Source organism: Diabrotica undecimpunctata, chromosome 6, assembly GCF_040954645.1.
Source record: "Diabrotica undecimpunctata isolate CICGRU chromosome 6, icDiaUnde3, whole genome shotgun sequence".
NCBI lineage: Eukaryota > Metazoa > Arthropoda > Insecta > Coleoptera > Chrysomelidae > Diabrotica > Diabrotica undecimpunctata.
In genome coordinates this window covers 29,835,435-29,862,307 of record NC_092808.1, presented here as the reverse complement: position 1 = coordinate 29,862,307, position 26,873 = coordinate 29,835,435, and the positions used below count along the sequence as shown (strand labels likewise).

The window sequence follows — 26,873 nt, the reverse complement described above, 5'->3', positions numbered from 1 at the left end:
TAGCTTTCTAATTTAATAGACTTTTGTTCATTTTAATAATTATGACGAATACTTCACCTAATAACATATTTTATCAATTTCCTAACTTTACAGTTGAAAACCAAACTTCTAAAATAATACTCGATTAGGCAACGCCGCATACATGACCATCTCTATCGTTTCTCTTGTTGGCGGTTTCAAATAAATATGTTCTACTGTTAGATGGTGTTAGAAGTGAACCGGAAGAGGTTACCATCAATACAATACATAAGTAAATTCCCAGATTTAAAGCCATTACATTAGTTTCTGGGACTACATATTAGAAAGAAAACATTCACATAATTGAGACAACTCATCATCATCAGTGGCGTCACAGCTCTTTATGAGCCAAAGCCTTCTTCAGAACAATCCTCCATTCGCCCCTGTCTCTGGCAACTCTTCTCCATGCTCTGATTCCGATAGACTTCAAATCATTTTCTAGGTTGTCTTGGTACCTAAGTCTCGGTCTTCCTCTTCTTCGTTGTCCGATCGGCCCTCTTCGGTCAAAAACTTTTCTGACTATTGCATCTTCCTCTCGTCTGATTACATGACCTATCCATCTGAGGCGTGCTACCTTAATGAATTTTACAACGTCAGGTTCTCCAAATCTTCTATACAACTCAAAATTGTAACACCTGTGCCACAAACCTTGTTCTTTTATGCCTCCATATATTCGTCTTAGTATTTTTCGCTCAAAACGTTTGAACAATTCTTGGTCATTCTGTGTTAGTGTCCAAGTTTCTGAACCATATGTAAGCACTGATCTTATTAGTGTTTTGTATACAGTCAGTTTAATTTTTCTAGGCATTTTTGAGGCCATCTGTCTTCTTAAGCCATAGTAACACTTATTTGCGAGCACTATTATTCTTTTGATTTCTTCACTGACGTTGTTATCTTTGGTTAGCAGCGACACTAAGTATATGAAGGTGTCAACACCTTCCAGTTCTAGGTCATCAATTATTATTCGTGTAGGTGTCGGGTTGCTTGACCTAGTGCAACACATATATTTGGTCTTTTGAACATTTATATTTAGTCCCATTCTGTGTGCAGATGCTCTTAACGACCGAAATGCTTCAGTCAGAGATTCTGTGGACCTACCTATGATGTCTATGTCATCTGCGTATCCGACAATTTGTACTGATTTGTTAAAGATAGTACCATTCTTAGTAATCTGCGACTCTCGAATTATTTTTTCTAATGCCAGGTTAAATAAGAGACACGATAGTCCATCACCCTGTCTTAGTCCATTTTTGCAATGGAAGGGTCTTGAGAGATCGTTTTGGATTTTTACCACGCTCTCTGCACCTGTGAGTGTAAGTTCAGTTAACCGGACAAGATCAAACGGAATGCGAAATTCTACCATAGCAAGTAGAAGTTTATTTCTATTAACGGACTCGTATGCGGCTTTGAAGTCAACAAATATGTGGTGGGTGTCGACGCCGAACTCTAAGGTTTTTTCGAGGATCTGCCTCACTGTAAATATCTGGTCCGTTGTTGATTTATTAGGACGGAAACCGCACTGATATCCTCCCACTATTTGTTCGGCGTAGGGGAGGAGTCTTTTGTACAATACGTTGGACAACACTTTATATGCCATATTGAGTAGAGTGATGCCTCTATAATTATCGCACACCATCATGTCTCCCTTTTTGTGTATAGGACACAGTACACCTAATTTCCAGTCTGTGGGTGTTTCTTTCTGTTGCCAGATTGTAGTTATCAGTTTATGCATGTGTTTCATGAGGGGGTCGCCGCCATTTTTAAAAAGTTCGGCAGGGAGATTATCCGAACCGGGAGCTTTATTATTTTTCAGTGTTGCGATGGCTTCTCTAATTTCTTCTTCGGTGGGGGGTGGTTGCCGATCATCTTCATTCATTTGAAACATGGGATCCTCAATCTCGCCATCTTCGTGGTTGAATTGAGACAACTCATCTATCGATATATTTATGTATAGCTCATTATCTACTCGTTTTATGAACATAGGCCCTATTCTGTGCATCTACATTTAATCCTGTATTTCGTTTGTCTTCCACATTGGACCCGCAGTGCTTAATATTGCTACACTATTTCATTTTTGATGTTTGTGAAGGATTCTCTATTAAGGTGATGAACATGTAGTGTTTTGTCCCTTTGATCCTGTTCAGAGTTTGTTATTGTTTGACTGAGAGAATTTGAGAAACGGTGTCTGATTTTTGTTGAATTTCTGGTCAGAAAAGAGAGTATGCTGTCTGTTTAGCAATTGGTACGATGACGGTGCTTTTTCCGAATGAGAACTTGTATACAGTGTTCCACGTTAAGAAAATAACATTGCGGAGATAGGGCCATGTATTTCTTATGGACGATAGAAGCGCAGCGATGCCACGATTAACACAAGCACGATTCAGGGTTGTATAATTTGTATTTTCGTTTTCACAGACATGAATTAAATAATTGTTTTTTAACGTAATTGACCAAAAGTGTCCATTCGAAACAAGAGATGAAAAGTAGGGAAAATGATTTTAATTAAATAAATAGTATTTACAAAAGAAATTTTATTTATTCTTATTTTAATTATAGTAACGACAGTTTATTTGTTTTTCGGTAAGAATATCATATACCATGAATCATACAAATCAGTAGAAAGTATTGCTTAGTTAAATCATGCACTTTGCCGGCTATTAAAGATTTAAAAGCAAATAAACGGACCGCTTGGAATGCGTATATCTAATTACTAATTGCAACTTAAAATAATACGGTGTGCGTATGTCAGCGATTTTATGTCGTTCTCTGAGACTACATAATGATAATAAGGCTTTGTGGTTCTTCAGTTGTTATTCTGACTTTACAGTTAAATGTTAATTGAAAATGGAGATTCGAAAAATATATCGACAATCTAGTAAACCGCATGCCTGAGAGTTTTGGCAACACTGATCTCCATAAGCCTAATGTTATTTTCTTAACGTGAAACGCTCTATAGTAGTAGTAGTATATTCGAAGAAATAGTTTTTGGGAAGACAGGTATCATTGTGCAATGAGACTGGGAAACCACAAAAACCAATCTCTCCCTGGTCAGGGAAAGATTTTCGAATCTTATATGTTATATTACTGTTTAAAATTATCTTGATATATTCCGTTGCACTATTAAAGAAAATTTATTCTATTGATTAAGTCATATTTAACGCAAATTCAGCTTTAAAGAACTTCAGAAAAATGAAGTTTGTGATGAGACTTACCCCATTGAAGTAATGCTTATTCCTCCTGGTCCAGTAATATGTTAAAGCAGCAATCACGCCGAAAGCTACTAGACCGACGCTAATCCAAATACCATAGTAGAAATTATACCCCGAAGCTTCATGCATTGGCACTGATGCTATAATTAAAAAAATCATTCATAATTTTATTTTATACCTTTTATGTTTCATTAATTTAACTAGTTATGAAAAACGAGAAAAATTCAATGTTTTTTGGGAGATATTTAGGCTATAGTATGGGTGGACAATGTTGTAATGCCTTTCTTCGCCATGTACAATCAACAAGCAATGGGTTGTCGCATTATTGTTTTGCAAGATCCTGTCATTCTTAGTGAGTTATGGCCGAAGATCGAAACTTCATACTCGCTGATTTTGTTTTTGAGACACGGATCATACTCAAATCTCCAGATCTCATCTCCAGTGATTATTCCACTTATCCAATCTCTGTTGTCGCTCTGAATGCGGAACAACAAATACTCACAAATTGATTTTCGCATGTTTCTGTTCCTGGATAATAAATTTTGGCACCATATTTGTGAAAATGTTTCGCATGTTTAAATTCCCGTGTAACTTCTTGCGAATGATTTATTTGTTGATGTTTCAATTCGATAGACAATACACTAATTTAGACGTGGGTTCGATGTGATCAGTGCGCACAGACGGTCGACATTCGCGTCGCTTGCAAGAGATCATAGAATCAAGAGGTTCGCGCGAATCATCATTTACTGATTCAAGCCCCTTCTTGAACCGCTTCGCCCATTCAAACACACGCATTTTCAGCATGCAGTCATCTGCGTATACCATCAAAATTTTTGGAGGAGTTCCAAATGTTTTTCGCCAGATTTTACTCATTTCAAAGATGGTATAGTACATCCACTAATAATTTTCCAACATAAACATGTCTCATTCTGGTATCAAAGAGACCGCCTTTCAAATCAAGGTTGTCAGACATATTTCCTAAAATTCCTAAGGTTATATTTAAAAAATATTCTCTATTCGTTATTATTCAATTGCTAGTCAACGAACGACACTCTTAAAAAATAATATGAACATATTCTCAAAAAATATATATATAAATTAATTGACTAGGTACTAATATTTCCATGGACTCTTCACTAATGAATTAAAGCAACCGTGAACTTTGTATATATTACTTATATTCTAAGTAATTTTCGAATATTGGCAACATTGTAGTCTGGAGAGAATTTGAACGTTCGACGTTGCCCTGTTGGTGAATTTAGCGGTAATACTTTTATAGATATAATGATCGACTTTTAAGAAATCAGACAACTTTTAAGAATCCAAGTTCTCAAAAACGGTTTCAAGAATTGTATTATTTTTTTCCAAATTTCATTGATTTTATACCTTACCTGGAAACATGAAAAATTGCAGATATATTAATAATGGTATTAAGGTTATATTCACTAATTTTAAACTCATGCATTATGGCAACAGCGAAGCGCAAAGCCGTAAATTCTAATGAACACCTGTTTGTCTGGCTATGTGACACCCTAAAATATTTCCTTTTGCAGAGGCGGAGGCTTATTATAAGGTATAAGTAATATAAGTTATAAGTAATATTATATTTTTCTAGGATGGCATTTTTTAAGATGCATCAACTTCTGTGTTATCAATAAATAATGACAATTATGTTAATGACAGCTCCGAATTAAAAAATAAAGATTTGCACGTACAATCCCAAAGAATAGTTTTAAATATGTATGAGTGTTTGAAAAAAGAAAATATTGGGATGGCTGATAATGCAATTGTTTCGAGAATTCATGTATTAAAAAAATCGGGTATAAGACGATATATACAATTATTAAATTAGGCACAGTTAGATCATTCCTTAAAACGAAAGCGACCAAATAAAAAATTGGGTAGGATTGACACTGCTGCAAAAGACGTTATTCAGCGAACAGTTTACAATTGATAATGCAATTGTTTCGAGAATTCATGTATTAAAAAAATCGGGTATAAGACGATATATACAATTATTAAATTAGGCACAGTTACAGATCATTCCTTAAAACGAAAGCGACCAAATAAAAAATTGGGTAGGATTGACACTGCTGCAAAAGACGTTATTCAGCGAACAGTTTACAATTTTTACAAAGAAAATAGAGTGCCTACTTTAGAACTGATTCGTGAAAAATTAAGAGATTTCCCTGAATATAATTATATATTCCGCCGAATTCAGTGATTGTTATGGATAATGCGTCGGATCATTCCCGCATATTAAATAAAATACCTAATAATAACACGAAAAAGGACGAAATTTTAAAATTTATGCAACTTAAAAACATCACTGTTCCTAAAAAGATTCCAGTAAAGAAAGAATTAATTAGAATGATCAAAAGTCGGAATTTTAAAAACGAATACGTTATTGACACCATTTGCAGCAGGCACGGCCATACTCTTTTGCGATTACCCTCATACTATTGCATTTTTAATCCAATTGAAATGGTTTGGGGTACCGTAAAAAAACGATTGCGAAAATATAATCAGTCACCAACATTAAGCGCAATGGCCATTGAGAATATTCGAGAAATAATTAGTGGCATTAATAGCGATGTGTGGAAAAATTGCGAAGATCATGTTGTAAAAATAGAAAACGAATATCCTGTTTTACCGGCAATAGCACCAATAGTTATCCAACCTGGGAACGATTCGACTTCAGAAGACTCTGACGATTCTTTTCAGTCCTTCTAATTAATTTCTTTACAGCTATCGCGATGCATCTTGAACACTAGTATTCATTATTATACAGTGTGTCGCATTTAAGATGAAGACACCTCTATATATCAGCTACTAAAATACATACAGATTTGACATTTTGCACAGTCATACATGTTGATAGTGCACATTTTTTTAAGATAGTCATCTGAAATTTAAATTTTAAACGCGGCTTACTGCGAATCCACAAACAGGGTAAATTTTCGATATTTTGCTTCGCGTTAGAGAAATCGGAAAAACTTATTTGGAAAAGTTGTTCCACTTATTGTAACCGCACATACCAAATTTCATGACAAAATTCGCAATTTTAGTTTTTCAGTATTATTTGTAATCTCGATCCTAAATCTACAATTGGCTGTCTAAAGATGCATCTCGGGACAGCCAACTGTCCGTTTTAGAATCCTGACTACAATTGAAGAGCTTATTTCCAAAGTGTCTTACATCCATATAATGAAATCCATGAAATTACAGATTTTCATACAAATTTAACATACAAATTATACAATTTTACAATTTTCATATGCACTTTTAAATGGTAAATAAGAAGTTGTTTTGGTACATATAACTTTATTCTAGACTTGAAGAAATCTATAAAGTTTAAAAAAAGAAAATTAAAAAAATCGAAATTTTGGATTTAAGACACTTTGGAAATAAGCTCTTCAATTAATGAAAAAAGTAAAAGTGCGAATTTTGACATAAAACTTTGTTATGTGGGGTCATAATAATATTTGGAACATCTTTTCCAAATAACTTTTTCAGATATCTCTAACTCGAAGCAAAATATTGAAGATTCGCCCTGTTTGTGCATTAACAGTAGGCCGTGTTTAAAAATTAAATTTCAGTTGACTATCTTAATTGCTGGATAGACAATCTTTTAAAATTTTCTGACAGGATGAGCCATTATTTACAGATAATTGTAAAAAAATATTATGGTTTATGTAAAAACTAAGTCCAATATTCTTATAAATCACTAAAATTAACAAGCTTTAATTTGAAAGAATTAATTTGTTATTTATTCGATGTTGTGAGCCCGCTCCCATTTGAAAAAAAAACTGATTCTGTCCTTTGAAGAGTCCTATTCAAAAATGCCCCGTTTAAACAAATCGAAGGTTGAAGGGTGCCGGAAATTTTTGCCGGAAACAATTCAAATTCAAAAGATCACCTTTTTCTGCTACGGAAAATATTGCTCCGATTTCTCACCAAAATCAATGTTGATACTTTAGTTTAGATACTCTTGAATCTCAAAAATACTCATTTACATATTTTTCAAGCCTCGAAAATGCATATTAGGTATCGCATTTTTCGGATTTTAAATCGCCTATATCTCCAAAACTATTAACTTTTGAGAAAAATGACATAGATCTTATTTAGAGTCACCCAAAAACCTAAAAAATATTTTTTGGAGCACAAAAGGTGATATTTTGAATTTGTTTAAAAAATTGTTTAAACAATTTGTGCCCAAAAATTGAGAAATTTTCCTGAATATAATTATGTAAAAATTAATAAAAATTATATGATTTTTCTTGAAATATGCGTTTGATAACTGATCCCTTTTCTTAATTTCCACGCCAATGGTCGGCATTGGCATCAAAGAATCTCAAAAGCCGACGATTGGCAAATTGACGATGGAAAAAGTATACTAAAAAGTTTCGAAAAATAAGCATAAAACACAAAACAAATGAGTGCTATGAGCGAAATTAAAAATTTTAACTGTAGCTAAAGAGAAGTTCTCATTTCCAGACATATGTTTACGACTGACGCTGTGTTAGAGAAAACACGAGGCAGGCAATGGGAAACCACTGTTTTCCAAAATCCCCCGGCGCAACTTGCCACGCTTCAAATTTTATACCACTCTCCGACAGAGCAATGCTGTTGCAAACAAGGAGTTCCCCATTAATTTAACGTTAATATTATTCAGGTTTATGCACCAAGTGCAGATAAATCAAATGACATACTTTGTAACATTCCTCACTTTCTAATTATACTTTAAAAATCAATAGTTTTTTATAATCACCAAGAGTTAGGCAATCCGTATTACCTACTACATTACTCTCTATGTAGGTATTTCAACTGCTTAAGGATGGTATGATGGTCTTGCCTGGGCAAGAACGTCACTTTTGCAGTCACTTGAGATGGCGTGTTGATTTATGTGACCAAGTTTTTATCAAGAATTTATTTTAACAAAGAAGTTATGAAGAAGTATTAAGTTTAGAGAATATGGTTTTTTATTTTTATCAGAAGGAAAAGAGTGTATTTTGGTTTGTTTCTTTTCTTGGTGAAACCAAGACGTTCATTTCACAAACCATCAGTTTTTATTTCACTAAATCAACTTTTTGTGCAAACCTGTATCTTTATACAAGATTAAAAACCTTGATTTTTCTTTTCTTTCACTCTCCTCTTTCATATATAATGAAATCGGAAAATAATCCGGTCTATATTTTTTAGCCATCTCACAATCTCGACAATCTACATACTGGATAATCCCTCAAGAAGCCCCACTTATGGGAAGATTAGAAATCACACGGGACTAGAAGATTTGTTCCTTTTCTTTTTAATTGTTTTTTTTTTGGGTTTTTTTACGAGGATTTGGGTCTATTCAGTTCAACAGTTGGGATAATTGAGAACTCCTCCAATACCGTCCATACCACAGACTCGAAATCGGCGGTTGGACCTCAACAATATTGTTTGTTTGTGAAATATTAATCTTTATTTTTGATACCTTTTCATATTTTAATTTTACTAACTTCCTCCTCAAGGCATTAAAATTCTTTCTAATAATAATTAACTGTAATTTCTGTAATAAATCAACTGTAATAATGCATCAATCAAAACTGTAATAATCATTAACTATTTATAAGGAGATGCTGTAACACCCTCATAATATCTCGTTTGTCAGGTATTTGTATACACATATAACAGGAGAGTTATTAATATTTTTTTCTTTTTAACATATAGATAGACCTTTGGCATCCTGCCCGTCAGAATAGAGTCAATTTTACTTGCTTTGATATTTTTAATCGAAAACCGAAGTGCAGAAATAATTCTTCTAGTAGGCGAGTAGATTACCAGTTTGAAAAAAAAAATAGTTTATACTTTTCTTATTATTCAGTTTATTATTAGGGTAACATGTTAGTTGATAGGGTTATTGCTTTCTTTTCTTAGTCAGGGCTTCCAATATATTCAACAGTTTTCAAGTGTAAATAATAGGTGAAGGGTTATAACGGTTAAATTAATTGTAAATTTTCTAAAAAAAAAAATGAGCATGTCCATCAGGGGCAAATCATTGAGGATATCGTTCAAATTATGAACACGATAGAGAGTACCAAAGATAATCAATCAGGGATCTGAAATTTTACCGGACGTAACACCCAATGAAGTTCGAAGGTCAGTGCAAGAAATGAAAAACAATAAGACCCCCGGAGGCGATGAAATAGTGGCAGATGCCTTGAAAGTGGCTGGAAAAAGGTTATGGCAGGTCCTTGCCAAACTATTCACTAGACGTTTGCAGGAAGCAATAACACAAACCCAGTGGTATAACGCAGAAATGATCATACTTCATAAAAAAGGGGATGCTACCGACCTCAGGAATTACAGGCCCATAAGTCTACTTTCACATATTTATAAACTATTTACAAAAATAATTACGAAACGACTAGAAAATAAATTGGAATTTTATCAGCCCATAGAACAGGCGGGTTTTAGAAAAGGCTATGGAACAAACGATCACCTACTGGTAATAAAAAATCTTATAGAAAAATGCACTGAATATAATAAACCACTAGCTTTAATATTTGTCGACTATGAAAAGGCATTCGACACCGTAAATCAACAAAAAATGTTGGAAGCCTTGACAGAATGCCGAATTGACTATCGGTATATAAATATAATTAAACACATATACCGAAACGCAACAGCCAGTGTTAGAGTGGGTGATCGTCAAACCCAGAAATTCCCGATACAACGTGGAGTACGCCAGGGGGACACCATATCGCCGAAACTGTTCACTACGCTTTTGGAATATATATGTAAAAGGGCAAAACTGACCGACAAGGGCATAAACATAAACGGAGAAAAGCTTAGCCATCTAAGGTTTGCAGCTGATATTGTACTAATAGCTGATAGGATAGATGAGGCCAAAGAACTTTTAAATCAGCTCTACCTTTCCTCGCTAGAAGGGGGATTGAAAATAAATATATCTAAAACCCAGATGATGACAAATCTTGTAGTCAGCGAAGATATATGCGTAGGAACAAGATCCATAGACCAAGTAATGGCCTATAAATACCTAGGTCATGAGATTCGCATAGGAAAAGATAACCAAACCGTTGAGCTTCTCCGTCGTATAAGACTGACTTGGGCAGACTTCGGCAAGCTGAACCACATTTTCAAATCGTCTGATATACCAATATGCCTTAAAATAAAAACGTTTCATCAGTGTGTTTTGCCAGTGTTAACTTACGGTGCTTAAACGTTGACCATGACAAGGAGAACAGTTCAAAAGATCCGTGTGTGTCAAAAGGCGATTGAGCGTGCTATGTTGGGCGTTGTCGTCCACCAACACGTTGGAATGACGATCTAAAACGTTGTCATAGGAATTGGATGCACGAGGCACAATATCGAAATAGATGGAAAATTATGAGGGAGATCTATGTCCAGCAGTGGATAAGCGAAGATTGAATGATGATGATGATGATTTCTATATCAAAATAGGGATTAAATTGGATTGTACATAGTATGTTTATTAGTACCATTTTTTCTCTTATTTTCAGAAATTAATTAAAGCAACCCTTACAACAATATAATTGACTTTGGGAAGTAATATTGATACTTTCCTGGCGCCCACAATTTTTTTAGTTCATTCCTTATTTCAGTTCCTTATTTTCTTGTTCACTTGTCCTTGATTCTACCAGTTCGTCATATTCATTTCTAGGTAACTGTCTTTTACGGGCATACAAATTGGGCGAATCCTTCCTGAGTTTTAATTAATTTCTCATCTCTTTCATTTTTGTTACATTGGCCACTACATCAGCCAACTCACTATTCTTGTTAAATTGGTGCTTACCACAAAAGCCCACAATTTTTGTTATAACTTGAGGAATAGTAGGAAGATCTGGTGGTGTAAAAGCAACTGTAAAAAACAGTGTGACAGTACTGTTAATTAAATTCTTGTGAGTATTAAATATACAGTATCAATTGACAAAGCCGTATTTATTATAACAGACTATAACAGTACTTACTACTTGGTGGGGCAGCTTCAGTTGGTCTAGGTTCCCAAGTAAAGTTTCGATTACACATGTGTCCCTCGCAGCAGCAGAAGAGCAGGTTATTTTTGGGAGCTACAGAAGTAGCTACACATCTTGTCTGGTTGACACAGTCAGCTCCATTTACGAAACAACCCTAAGGAAATAAAAATTACGATATTTGAACAACTCATTACAAGCTTACTATGTATGCTCAGATCATACATAAGAAATATTTTTAAAAAGTATTTTTGTGTATATAACATTTAATTTGCAATACAGTTGACTCTCGATAATGTGGCACTCCTTAATTTGCATCTCGATAATTTGAAGTTTTTTCCGATTCCTTGAAAAATAATCCATAAATGGAATAAAATCAATATTGTTATGTGACTGTAATTTCGGTCCTTTAATATCTCGAAAATTCTACCTGTCGTTCTATTAATGGTTTATTCACTATATCTTACTGGAATTTTGTGTTGAAAGTGCTGACTTAACGTTCGTGACTTCGCTGGCGATATCTAGAACATCTGTTCCTGTATAAAAACAGTTGCGGCGTCACTTTGAAGACAGTTTACAAGCGATTAGCGAAGTGTTTATCTTGTAAGGTGATATATCAGACATTTGTTATTTATATAGTTAGTTAGTTGTTTTTTTTTGTATTTGTTTAAATAAAATTAGTTAATCTACGTGTAATTCACTTAATCCTCAAACCCACAGAAAAACGTAACAATATTAGTCCCTCGGTAATTTGAAGGTGAATGAATGATGTGTTATTCAATAGTTCCGACATTCAAAATTTGAAGTTGGAGGTTCCCTACTCCCTACAATTTAAACTGTAGTTTGTTTGTTTGTTTACATACATGTACATAATGAGATATGACCCTCTATAATTTGAACTCTTGTGTTTACGTACATGTACATACACTTGTACAGACCTATCGATTGTTTGCATTAATGAGATATGAGTGAGTTCGCTGCTCGCAGTCTAGTCTTCTTTCAACTTTTCAACGTTAAAGTGGGTAATCCTAGAATGATAACGTTTCTTCACCATAAGTAAACACTAATCACATACCGACTCATTTAGGTCTACTATGTTATTTTTATTTCAAATCTTATTAAAACAAAATGGATTAGTTTCAAACAATTATATTTAGAAACGATACAATAAACAAACATTAATATTAATATAAACATAAACATAATCTCGTAATATAGACAGGACAAACTACTATTAGCCCAGTCTGGTTTTAAAAAAAAAAGGTCGAAAATTTTTTCTCAGATATCTGAAGCTTTTAAGACAGGTGGAGGTTACTAGATGACGAATAGATGAAAAAGTACTAGTATTTTTACCTTGCGTTTTTTGTAAACTAATTTGTCATAATTTGATTTTTTATAAACAATATTTATATCATTTTTTTATATCAAGAATATCTTTATTTTCCCGTTTTTTAAATTAAAATTGATAAATAATTTACGGAGATATTTGCAAAAAAGCAGTTTTTTGCACTAATTTACAAATTTTATTAATTTTTTTTATTAACAAAATAAAATGTTATTAATACATTTGAACATCGAGGAATTACTTACCGTCTTTTAAATTTGTGCGAAATTTCCCCCGATCGGTCAAATAGTTATTAGTTATTTAATTTATTTATCCCTGAGGCTATATTTAAACTATTGAACTTGCTCTATTTCTATCAATTATTTGAATATTTATTTCTAGAAGGTTAATCAAAAGTGTATGTTTATTATTGAAATTCTTCTTCTTCTTCTTCTTAGCCTTCTCTCGTCCATTTTTGAACATAGGCCCAACTCCTTCCATCAATCTCTATCCTAAGCAACATACTTCGAATTTGTTCCAGCTATTCTTTTGATGTCGTCCACCCATCTCATCTGTGGTCTTCCTCTTGGTGTCTACCTTTGTTAGGTCTCCAATGTTGTATTGTGTCATTCCAAGGTTGGTCTTCTTGTCTAGCAGTGTGACCTGCGAAGCTCCATTTGAGTTTGACAATTTTTGTTATGATATCCTCAACTTTTGTCTTTGATCTTACCCAGTCGTTCCTCTTTTTATCTGACAGTCGTATACCTAACACTGCTCTTTCCATTGCCCTTTCTGTTGTGACTGGTTTATTCATATTAGCCTTGGTTAGGATCCAGATTTGACATCCATATGTCATGATAGGAAGGATGCATTGGTTAAACACTTTGCTCGTTAAGTATTGAGGTATTTTACGGTTCTTCAATATCCAACTGAGTTTTCCAAATCCTGCCCGCACCAGTCTTGATCTTCTAGTGTCTTCCGCGCTTTGGTTTTCTTTGTCAAATTTCGGAATTTGGCCTAGGTAGATATATTTCTGGACTTGTTCCATCTCACTGCCATTTATAGTTATACGACTGAGATCGCCTGTTTTGGTCATTGTTTTTGTTTTTGTCATATTCATTTTAAGCCCGACGTATTGGGTGCAGTGAGCAAAATAGGCAGTCAATTCTTTCTTAGCGTAATTTAGTTCAATGAATATTTATTGTAATTCCATTTTACTTAAGTAGCACTTAATTTTGGTTAACTCTGTAGAAATAAATATTCGAATAATACAACGTTGCAAAGGCGATTCGGAGACCTTTCAAATGAGGTTTCCCGTCACCTCGGTTGACGTAATATTGAACACATATATAGCAATAGATGGCCATTCAAAAATAACATTGACGTGTTTAAACATTTTTTTAAAGTGGTCTGTTTCTGATATAATGAATTTATTCCATACTTTTGCATCATACAATATATGTAATAACAATTACAAAAATAGGAACAATAACAGTTATAACCGTCTATTACTGTCGGCATTAGACAGTAGGGCACAAACTGCAGTCTGTTTTCATTTCCTTTCAGGACCTCGGCAGTCTTCTGCAACAGTTGCTAAATGCAAGAGCGTGGAAAGACTCTCTTTTAGAATTTATAAATAAAGTTGGTACGGTTTGTAGCCTTATTTGTTACCATGGTTTTATTAATTGTCCATGAAATTTCAGCGTAAAATTTAGTCTGGGTAATGAATCCATATCAGACAGAGTAGCATATCTCATCATCAGGATTAATAAAAGAACCACTCTGAAAGTGATCCAAGTGTACGCTCCGACCAAAAGCCACGACGATGAAGAAGTAGAAATATTTTATGATGAAATAAGAACAGCTATAGATACAAATAAAGCAAATTACGAAATACTATTAGGAGATTTTAATGCTAAATTGGGCAAAAAAGAGGAAGATTACGAACATTTAATTGGTAACTATGGCTACGGAAAAAGAAACGATAGAGGAGAAATGCTTCTCAATTTCATAAATGAACATAACATGTACTCAATGAACTCCTTTTTCAATAAAAAACCAAGCAGAAAATGGTCATGGATGAGCCCCGATAAAAGACAAAGAATGAAATAGATTATATCCTAACAAAGAATATAAACCAGTAGAAGACGTATCAGTATTAAATCAGTTTGACCTAGGAAGCGATCATAGACTAATAAGAACAAAACTAATAATTAACAAAAAACTAGAAAGAAAAAGAATACATGAAATAAGATACAAATGGACATCTGAAGAAATCAAAAATAGTGAATTTAATAAAAAGATAGCGCATGCATTAAATCAAGTTAGCATGCAGCAGATAAACTCCAATGATATTGATGATTTGAATAACCTTATTACCGAAACAGTGAATAAAAGCCGTCTGCAACTGAAAAAACCAAAAACAACATACAATGAATTAGACAAAGAAATATTACAACAAATAAAAAGAAGGAAGATCTTAAATAAATCTAACAAAAGGGGAACCGACGAATATAGAGAACTTAATAGGCAGATTAGAAAAGGAATCAGACAACAAAAAAGAAAAGAAAACGAAAAATTAATAACAACAACTATTGAAAAAAATAAGAGTATGAAATGCCTCAGACCGACACTAGGACGACGTCAGATGATATCATTAATGGGAAAAGGCGAAAATGAAATTACAACTAGAGAAAACATACTGACACGAATAGAAGAATTTTACACAGAACTTTACAGAACACATCAACAAGATGATGAGATGAGACCAGCACGGAAATTAATAAAAAATGTTGGATCAGAAATAATGCCAAAAGTAACAATTTCAGAGGTAACTACAGCATTGGAAAATATGAAGAGAAATAAAGCTGCAGGAGAAGATAATATTACCACAGATATGATATTAGAAGGAGGTAAGGAACTAATTGCAATTGTAACTAAGCTTGTGGACAGTTGTTTACATCAGGGCAAAGTCCCTAAGAGCTGGAACAACTCTAAAGTAATCTTATTACACAAGAAAGGTGATAGTCGAAAACTGGAAAACTACAGACCCATCAGCCTACTGTCACACCTGTTTAAAATACTCACCAAAGTCATAACTACTCGACTAACAAGGAAATTAGACGAATACCAACCATATGAACAGGCAGGTTTTAGAAAAGGCTATTCAACTTCCGATCACCTGTTAACCACAAAAATATTAATAGAAAAATGTAACGAACACAAGTTTCCAGTTTTCCTAGCATTTGTAGACTACTAAAAAGCTTTCGATACCATAGAACACACGGCCGTAATAAACGCAATGCAAAATTGTAGAATAGACAGCAGATATATTAACTTAATAAAAGAAACTATGAACCAAGCTACAGCTACATACTACCTAAATGAAAATGAACACACGAACCCTGTACCATTAAACAGGAGAGTCAAACAGGGAGATACTTTATCACCCAAACTGTTCACCTTAGTTTTGGAGGACGTTTTTAAAAACCTAAATTGGAAATATAAGGGAATAAACATCAATGGCCGCTACCTCAGTAATCTACGATTTGCAGATGAAATAATCCTGATAGCTACTGACCTACAAGAAATGCAAACCATGCTTTTAGAACTACATACCGAATCTTCTAAAATAGGACTGAAAATGAATTTAAACAAAACAAAATTCATGCACTCCGAAGACACCGTGACAATAATAAACGATAAAGTTATAGAAAAAAGTTGAAGAATATATATACTTAGGACAAAAAATAATACTAAATAGGGAAATTCAAACTAAAGAAATAAAAAGAAGAAAGTTAGCTTGGGCAGCATTCGGTAAACTGAACTATATACTCAGAAATCAACAAATTCAATTACATCTTAGATCTAAAGTTTTTGATGCATGCATTATTCCGATATTAACTTATGCGGCACAAACATGGACAATCACAAAAAAGAATATGAATATACTTAGTCACTCAACACGCGATGGAAAGAGCAATGCTAGGTATATCACTTAAGGACAAGAAAACAAACACATGGATACGACAGAAAACCAAAGTCACCGATGTGGTGCAAAAATAATTAAAGTTGAAATGGGAATACGCTGGACATGTAGCTAGGAGCGATCTAAACAAATGGCACAGATCAATTTTAACCTGGAGACCATACCAACACAAAAGACCCAGAGGCAGACCTCCTATGAGATGGACAGATGATCTGAAAAGGACTGCCGGGAAAAATTGGCAACAAGTAGCGTACAATAAAAAACAATGGAAAGGAAGACTTGAAGAGGATTATGTTCAGATGTGGACGTGAATGGCTAGACGAAGAATGAATCCTGTCTGTGTTTAGTTGTATTGTATAGTAGATTATCAAAGCGTTAACTTGTGTAATATTTATCATATTGTAAAAATGCGTAGCAACCAACTTCTACCCTTCCTATTACAGCAAATGATCTGAGACATTTGGTCAAACGTACCTTCAGTCGCCTTTGTTGCCGTATGTGTATGGATTATTTCAGGCTTTGTTTCATGATGGATGTTTCCAGAAAAATGTATAGAAAGTAGAAGAACTGTCTTATTTTGCTTAGGTTTATAGGAAAATAAAGTCATGTTTTCATCGATCACAAACTTTCTTGAACCGCCTTGCCAAGATTTGTTATCCAGTAATTCAGGAGATATTTCTCCTTTATTCTATCGGAGTGTTCTTATCATCATCAAATTGTAAGGAGAAACTAATTTATTCACAAGAAGATTGCTACTTGACGGACTCCCATACTAACTTGGGTTGGATTTACGGCTTTCAATTTTTATTCTACAACAAGTAATGGAAATAAAATACCTGAGAATTACTCTGTCTAGCTATGCAGACCTGGACAAAGAAGTGAGAGATCAAGTACAAAAAGCAAATAGACTGGCAGGAGGCCTTAACTCGTTCACTGCCGCTGGCTCTTATAAGAGCCAACACCGCGCATTCTCCAGTGTCAACGACTCTTAAAAGAGCCGCTGTTAAATACTGTTGTTATGCGAAAAAATGATTTGACTCCTTGCTAAAACCAACCGAAAATTAGTGGCAGTGAACGAGTTAATAACACTATATGGCGAAACAGACACATTAACACTGAGATGAAGTCAAGAATTTATAAAGCTAGCGTAAGACTCAGACAGTGTAAGATATGCCTCAGAAACAAGACCCGACTTAGCCACAACGCAAAGGCTACTGAAACTGCAGAGATGAGAGTACTGAGAAGAATTACAGGAATTACGCTGAAATCGAAAGAGAAGTGAAGACATTAGAAGAAAATGTAGCGTACAGTGTATAAATGAATGGGCACAAAATAGAAAAAAAATAATGGAATAACCACATAAGCAGAATGGAGGAGAACCGTGTCGTCAAAATAGCAAGAGATAAGTTACCAATCGGCAGAAGAAGTATCGGACGACCGCGCAAAAGATGGAGTGACAACCTTCCATAGAGGTATTAATTCGCCAATGAACAAGCAGAATTGCTTATAAAGAGGAAAAAAAAGAAGAAGAATTTTTATTCTGGTTTCATTATTCTCTCATAGGCTCTTCACCAGAGCTGAAAGATGATCATGATTGATAAGACCTGGAGAAATGGCAACGCTGCAATCATTTAGAAAATTCTAAATTTACCTAACTATGGTACCCGGATGACATTAGTGTTTATGCGTTTATGATAACCTAATCGATGTTGAATTGGGCCCCTCTGCATTAGGACGAGGAAGAAAACGAAGAAGAGCAACTACCAATTTCAGTAAAATTAAGAACTACAAATAGATCTCTTACTAACCTACGCTCCTACGCCCTCTGATTCGACACAACTGACGATTTCTTCTCAGCACTCACCACTACCGAAAATTTATTGGACAATGATAGATGTAAGTCGCTCACTCAAAAGAAAATTACGAACTTCTTTTCAACATAAACATTCATATAATTGTACAAATTCTTCAAACAATAAATCACGAATGTCAATTAAATTCTTGTGTATTTAAATAGTTTCCTCCCTTACTCGTTAGTAACTTGAGCCTTAGTAACCCTTAGTAATTTGAACTTTTTCTATGGTTCCCTGAGTTTCAAATTATCGAGAGTCGACTGAAGGTAAAACTAATAAAACTATACTGTACCTTTAAAGAAACATTAACTGTTCCATTTTCTGTAAGGGACCACAAAACATAACAATGATGTTTCTGGTCATCGACAGGACATATTTCTTCAGCTACACCAGCATCTGCAGGCTTGTCTTTGAAAGTATTATTATAATACTCACAATGTAAGGCAGACGAGGAATTCGGTATAACAGCTGCTTTTACCAACACCAATTCTAAAACAAATATTTTAAAAAATTTTAATTTTGACTAAATCAGTCATTTGAACAAATACTTTGTTAATAATTCGTATTTGTATCTATAGCTATTTGAAATTGTATTTATTTATGTATTCCAGGAGAACCTCGAATGTAGTTTAGTGAAACATTAAAAAGTAAAATTGGTTGCAGAAAAACAACAAGGCCCAACATAAACAAGTCGTAAGTATCGCAAGTAAATAACCATTAGAAATTGACCTAGATAATTTGTACTAAAAAGGAAATATTAAAAAAACTATACAAATATGCCTTAAAAATAAAAGACCTTTATTGATTTATTTTGCAGTGTTTTAAAATTTTATAATAGTACATTGTTTTCAGGATTTGTAGGCCGTAGTCTATAAATACAGGGTGTTCAGAAACTCTCCTGACAAACAAATCTCCTCCCACAGATTCCTCAGATAATCGTAAGTCAATTTAACCCAACCAATTCACCTAGTCCGAAAATGCTTCCTAAGAGAGCTAAAGCTCTTTGAAGATGGCGCCTTGAAATTAGTTTTTTTTAATACCTTCAGAACGCTTATAGAAAAACTAAAACTGGTACGATTATTTATCCTCCAGAGTTGAATCGATTTCATTAATTGCAAATTATTAGTACCGATCATAGGCGTCCGTTTTGGGTAGGTTAACGGTTATTTTAATGCATAACTTTTTTGTCTTTACCTGTTTATCATTCATGATACTACATTATTAAATTTTCAGGTATTCTAGTAATAAAAAGTACTAAGTCGATAGGATACACCGTTTTCTAGAAAAATCGATTTGAAAATTTTTCGTTTTTTCGTCATGAAAGTTAAATCAATATTCAACTTGGTCAACAGAAGTATAACCTACGTTTTTGATTGTCAAATTGTGGTCAGTTCGCGAAGTTTATCTTTTAGTTTTTTATTTCAATTCAACAAAAATGGTTTTTACTAATAAGGAATACGCTGATATGTTTTAGTTTATGGCGAAATGAGGTATAACACTCGAGAAGCACAACATAGATACCCTGAAAACCTCACCAATCGTAATCCCACTCACTCAACATTTACAGCTCTTTATTAACAATTAAGAAAAACCGGTTCAATGGTCCCAAAAAATAATGAAAGAGAGCGACATAATGATTTAACAGCAGCACATGAAAATGTTATTTTAATGGAAGTTGAGGAAAATCCAGAAGTTAGCGTTCGAAGACTATCTGTTATATATCCCACAATTTCAAAATATTTCGTAGGAAATATCTTACACAACGAAAATTTGTATCCTTTTCATTTTACAAAAGTACAAGCACTACTACAAGGGTATTTTCCTGCTCATGAAAAATTCGGTAGATGGTTACAAAATCAGAAAAATCAAAATAAAGATTTTTCAGATACATTTTGTTTTGCGACAAAGCTATATTCACAAAAAATTAAATTTTTAATGTGCAGAATGCACATAAATATTAGTCGTACGTTGGTGATAATCCCCACATTGTTCAAGAATTTAAGCATCAGCATAGGTTTAAGCATAAACGTCTGGATAGGAGTAGTTAACGATTATCTACTTAGGCCTCTTGAATTGCCTGCTCATTTAAATGGTGGTGATTACTTACATTTCCTGCAAAATGTATTATCTGATTCTTTAGATGATGTACCTTTACATATTCGGCAAAAATTTATGTTTTCTACATGACGGCTGTCCGGCCCACTTTAGCAGGAATGTACAAAACTTCTTTGGTAATAACTACGAAGACCACTGGATTGGAAGAGGCGGTCCAATTGCTTGGCCAGAAAGGTCGCCGGATTTTAATCATTGCGATTATTGTGTTTGGGGCTACATAAAAGCATTTGTTTATTTTGTTCCGATACAAAATCGTGCACAACTCTGTCTAAGGATACAAGATGCTTTCAACGAATTTAGAAATAACTTGCAAGAGTTATTTCTAATAAGTTTTGCTAGAATTCGGCGTTCTCTAAGCAAAAGGACAAATTTATGCATAGAGACTAATTAATGGTCATCACATCGAGAATCTATTGATACTTGTTCTTTTGTGTTATTTTCGTTGCATTATAATAAATACTTTGTTTTTAAAACCATTTAACTAAAATTTTATTTCAATTTGATTTTTTGCTTTCCTATTTTCCCAAACTTTTTTAACGAGTTGTGTACTGCATTTATTGAAACAAAAGATAATTTATAAAATTAATTAAGGTACCTATTAATTTAATTTTTATGACGAAAAAAAGAAAAATTTCCAAATTGATTTTTCTAGAAAACGGTATAAAGTAGTAGAGAAAAACAAAAAATCAAAAATATATTGATAAATGATAGATAATAATTCGATAACAGTTTGAAAAATAAGAAACACTGTATACATCTAAACTGCAAAATAAAATGGGCGCCAGTAAGTTTTAGCCTGAAACTTATGAAGGAACTCAAGATTAAATAAACTATACATTAGATTAACATTTCACTTGAAGACATCAGAAAAACACGTCAGAAAAAAATATCAAATAAAATTATAAAAATCGGCATATTTACTTCGGCAATAAAATACTTCGAAATAGTTCGATCGTCAATAAAATATTATTATTTAAATAAAATAATAAGTTTCAAAAATATTTTTATTAATTATCTTTCCAGTCTTTAATTTTTTCATGAAACAACTTCTTTCTTTTAATAATAGTACTATTTTTGGATTTATAAGGCTTTTCTATACTATTATATTTTACAAATCATCTTTGCGGTAACTGCCTACCTGCCGACTGAGTAAGGAAAAGTTGTGAGTTGTGACGAATTTGATATCATCCATTTTATCTGGTAGTAGTTCAGTCAATGCATTAAGAGAGAAAAAACTATTATATTAAATGTTCAAGACTCCCTTGTTCATCCACAACCTTTAACAGTGGTTAATAATGTAGTAACTACATGCTCCAGTATGACATATGTTAGGGAAACCATTTACAGATTTTTAAGTGAAAGAAAACAAGGAAACATTACTGAGCCAAAAAGACATGAAGGAAAACAACCAATGGAAATCGATAACTTTCATAGAAACCTCCTTTGGAGAAAATTTAATTCATTCTATTTAAACAAGATTCCTACATTGAATACAATATTAAAGGAAATCAGAGATAATAATTTTCCTCACTTTAGCCAAGATAAGTTATGGAAATTATTTAAAGAGATCATACCGTTTCAAAAGTATGGGTAGATAAAAATATTATGTTCTTGACAAGCCTTTTTAGAAGCTGATTCTGCTGGTTTAAATGCTCCCGCAGAAAAGGGTTGAAGATTAATAATCACACACATTGTAGCATGTTTATTTGAGTTCGTTTCAAAATCCACTAAAGATTACCATAAAGAAATGAACTCTGATGTTTTTAAAGATTAATTTTCTCAGGTATTGAATTTTCTATCAAATAATGCTGTCATTGTTTTCGATAATGCCAGCTATCAATCAAAATTAGTGGAAAAGTTACATAAAGAACCATCATACTGTTAGCAAAGGTCTTGTTTAGCTCTTAGACCAAATTCTCTCAATCTTCCTCTAACTGTAGAAGTAATTAAAGAGCAGTCTTCTCTGGCTGTCATGATTCTTCTCGCGCTTGATTCTGGTCATCACTCCTGAGATCCAATCTCTACAAATCATTGGTATGTTTTTTGGACCACATAATGACTGACACTAAGCTGTCTGGCCACTTCTCTTTGACTCATTACATTATCAATCACAGTTACGCCATAGTTTTAAATTTAAAAATTGCACAAGTTCATTCTTTGAACAAAACGGAACAGCCATATTCCAAGAAAAACAATGTACAAACAACATGTGCATTTTCAGAAGTCATAAAACTGATATCAATTCTGCAAACTTATTACCCTTAATTGATCTGCCAGCACCAGTGGAGGTGCCTAAAAGTGATTCTGCATTGTGGGAGTTTAGTTACAATAGAATAAATTGCATTAACTTAAAATTATTGAAAAATTCTTATAAAATTCTAGGTGGCCTTTTTTTAATGACATGTAGTCTATAATTGACTGGCACCAATGCAAAAAAAAATACAATATGATCAGACTCTGCTTAAAACGCAATTATTGCGAATTGCAAGGCAACATAAATTGTACTATAAAAAATATGTCATTGATGAAATCGCAAAAACAAAAGGAATAACAGTATTACATTTGGCATCTTATCATTGTTAACTAAATCCAATACTAATGGTCAGATACAATACAACTTTTTAATTGAAGAATGTCAAATAACTTTTATCAAATTCTATAGAAACATAACGAAAGATAACTGGACCAATGGCATAAACCATATAAAAAAAAAGAGAAGAAAGACTGTTGATAATAACATTGGAGAACTTTGTCGATCTATAATAATCAATCACAACGAATCTGACATAGAAGAAGAGGAAGAGATAGAAATCTATAATTTATATGTAAATCAGTAAGTTTTTAATTTATGCACATTGCTTGAATGTTAGATATCAATATGATGTATCCACTTTATGATTAATTGTATTTAACATATAAATCTGTATCTTTTTGATTCTCCAACATTGACCCATGATTTTATACCTGTTAGGTACATAATCCATGGGTTTTTATAGTTATTTCTATTTGAACAGGGTGGACTCTTTGAAAAATAATAGGTAAAACTACATTTCAACAGGAGAGGATATTATTTTCAGTGGATATTATACCACTTTACCTGCTGTTTGCAGATTAGGGAAGATTTGTATTTGTAATGAGCTATCAGTTGCAAACAGATAGACTTTAAAAGAAATGGGTATCACATAAAAGTGTAATTTTATTTTTAATTAGCGAATTTTTTCATATTTTAAGATATGTAGAAAATTATGTCAAAAACATTTGTTTTATACATAGAAATAAAATGGAAAAAACTAATAATCTATATTAATTCTATTGTTTAAAATACAAAAGTTTTGGGTAACTTTTTATGTCTTTTAAGATTTAGTGTCCATTTAACTTCCCTTGATTATTTCTAGCCTTACACTCATTTCTAGCTTAGGATAACATGTTAAATTTGCCATTTGCTTATTAACAATCTTAAGTTACAATAGTGATATACAACAGGGAGGAGTAAAACTTGTATGGCTTGGATATTACTTGTTATTGTATCATTTAAAGTCCATGACTCACAGTTGCATATTAGTAATATAAGTATGTAAATGGTATTCAGTTTCAAAACTGAATTTTTTTCCTATGATTGTCTTTTCAATTCACAGAAATAACTTCAACTGAAAGATTTTGTTAAAAGTTTGGTTAAAAAATACTTCTTGAAAAATTGTTTTATATATTGCATTTTCATGTTGTGGCTTTCTTATTCTTATACATACCATTAAAATATCTGTAAGGACTTTGAAATCTCCATATCTATTTAATAGCTGAATTATTTATTTAATCTGTCAGATATCCAAAAATGTACTTAAATACAATAATAAGAAAAATTTGACAATAAAGTTTGTAATCAAAACAAGCAAAAGCAACAGTGTAATAACATTTCAAAACTTCTTAAAAATCAAATGTTATAATAATAGTAAGGGTATGTTCAAATTTACATACCAAAACCTGCTATAGTTTTCTTAATTTACGATAAAATGATACCATGTTAAGTTAAAACAAAGTGATGACCTATGTAAAATCACATACCTTTTTGTATTAGTAACAAAACCAAATATGCCAAGCATGTATTCAAAAGGGCCTTCTGCAGTGAAATCATGTCGCAGTTCATGTTTCTTCCCATAATAGAAATTTAAAGAAAAAGTGGCGTATTATTTTTGTTGAAATCAAACATGGACAACAACTTAGCCCAGGTCAAGACAGTAAAAAATAACAAATAGAAAAAATAAAGAACATTTTCACTTTTCGTTAGATAAACACTAGTAAGTCATAATCTCCATACAAAATAATCAAATTGTATGTAAATTCTTTGAAAAACTCAACAAATGCGTATTTTTCACTTAAATCACATTACACACTTTTTACAACTAGTGCAGAGATAGGCGAGTATTATAATCACTAGTAATCAGTTAGATCAGAAGTCTAGAAAATAGACTCAGCTCAGAAGAACTCGAACGACAAATGACACGGAACACAAAAGATTAACCATTAACCATTCGAATTGAATAGAATCGATTGTGAAGAAAGTATTTTACGAGGGTAAAATGAAAAGTTGATATAAAAAGTTGGTATAATAAAAATGTATATCCCCTATACAAAATGTATAGTACCGTGCTGGACGGTGCAGTTTAGTAGTATAGAAGAATAGTCTGCCATTTCTTGGGTCTATATTAAACAAGAAAGCTAACAGAATCAGTGCTACGCTTCAACTTGCCTTTATTATTTTACCCAAGGTAATGATTTTATCACCGATTTTATTCATACTGGGTCGATCTGATGGTCTCGCCGACGCCAAGTATTGAATTCCGGCTTCTTCTGTGATTTTGGTTATAGTCATATAATAAAAATATGTTCTTATTCTGTAGTATTTCATATAATTGTTAATTTTAACAATTGCAGATTATTTTACGTAAAGCAAATAATAACCAAACACTAACTTTTTTTAATGAGCCAAACCAATGTTTAAGTAATAAAATTAAAAGTATTTTTATTAGGTACTTTGAATGTATGGTTTTATTTAGATAATAAATCAGTATCAACCTTTAGAATTATTAGAGGGAAATACCTATATTTTTATTTAATGTATTTTGCAATATTACAGAAACTGTCTTAATGTTTAATAATAACTGACTACTTAATGTTTAATTTACACAAAAGCCAAAAGGTATAATTACTTTGACGCACAAATCCACAACACTAGAAATGATAAAGCATGATTACCTTTAGAATGATTGCGACTTGAAAAATCGTCATCATCATAATTCTGGCTTTACAATCCTACGTGGGTACTTTTCTTCCAAAACATCTTGACATGATTTCATTACTTTTGGTAGAGTCCAGGTCTCTGAACCTTATGTTAGTACTGGGCGTATTATTGTTTTGTAGAGTTTTATCTTTGTACGTCTCGATATAATTGAGGATTTAAGAAGGATATTGAGCCCAAAATAGCATCTCTTGGCCTTGCAAACTCTGCGGTTTATCTCTGCAGTAGTATTATTTTCAGTGTTAAAGATATCCCAGTATATTCCAGATATACACGTTCACTGCTTCGATGACGTCGTTTTCTATCACAAGTGGCCGTAGGACTTGTGGTTGCGTGCTTATTTTTATGTACTTTGTTTTGTGGGTGTTTATTAATAAACCTATTTTTTTAGCCGATTATTTTTGTGCTACATACGTCCGTCGTACAGCGTTTTCCGTTCTCCCAACAATATTGATGTCATCAGCATAAGCAAGGATTTGCACTTATTTGTTATATATTGAACCGGCAGTTGTGATTTGTGATATACTGTAGCGAGATTAAATAAAACGAGCTGTTCGAATTTATATCAATACATTTATTTATAAGTTTTCTACACGAAAATATCTTATCAACTAAACTAACTCATACCATCGTTACATATATATACCAAAAGTATTATTCTAGAATAATCTAAAGTAGTCCCACCTCTAATTCGCCTACGTGACGGGTTGTTCTCTCTCGCACTCGATATCGCCGGAAACTTCTAGTCGCTTTCGAGATGCAACCGTTACACAGGCCACGCTGAATGCATGTTCGTAAAAATACGTATTACTTTTTATTGATCAGTATACAGTTTGAATAGTATAGAGTCATTTGTTTTAAAAGGTTCGGACAGTTCCCCCTGGATTAGTACTCTACATTAAACTTTTGCAACAGTTAGTTTTATCAAATTTACCAAGTGATTTGGTACTCCTCGCTCTTTCATTGCTCTGAACATTTCTCTTCTATTTACGGAGACGTAGGCAGTCTATACGTATGTGATGAGTATCTATGCCTCATTCCAGTGTTGTTTCTAAAATTTGTCTCAGGGTTGATCA

General features: G+C 33.0%; 1 protein-coding gene across 3 annotated transcripts in view; it reads right to left on the bottom strand.

Moving 5' to 3' along the window:
- Positions 1-25,479, bottom strand: part of put (activin A receptor type 2 punt) — a 140,795-nt gene extending 115,316 nt beyond the window's left edge. For 2 of the 3 annotated variants that reach the window (XM_072534545.1, XM_072534543.1), the window contains exons 1-4: positions 24,564-25,479; positions 18,682-18,878; positions 11,222-11,381; positions 3,231-3,367 (exon numbers count right to left, since the gene is read on the bottom strand). In XM_072534545.1, the coding sequence (XP_072390646.1) occupies positions 3,231-3,367; positions 11,222-11,381; positions 18,682-18,878; positions 24,564-24,657 (588 nt within the window). In that variant the 5' untranslated portion in view covers positions 24,658-25,479. The remainder of the gene's footprint in view (positions 1-3,230; positions 3,368-11,221; positions 11,382-18,681; positions 18,879-24,563) is intronic. The other variant, XM_072534542.1, reaches the window with a different exon arrangement.
- Between the last annotated feature and the right edge of the window lie 1,394 nt (positions 25,480-26,873).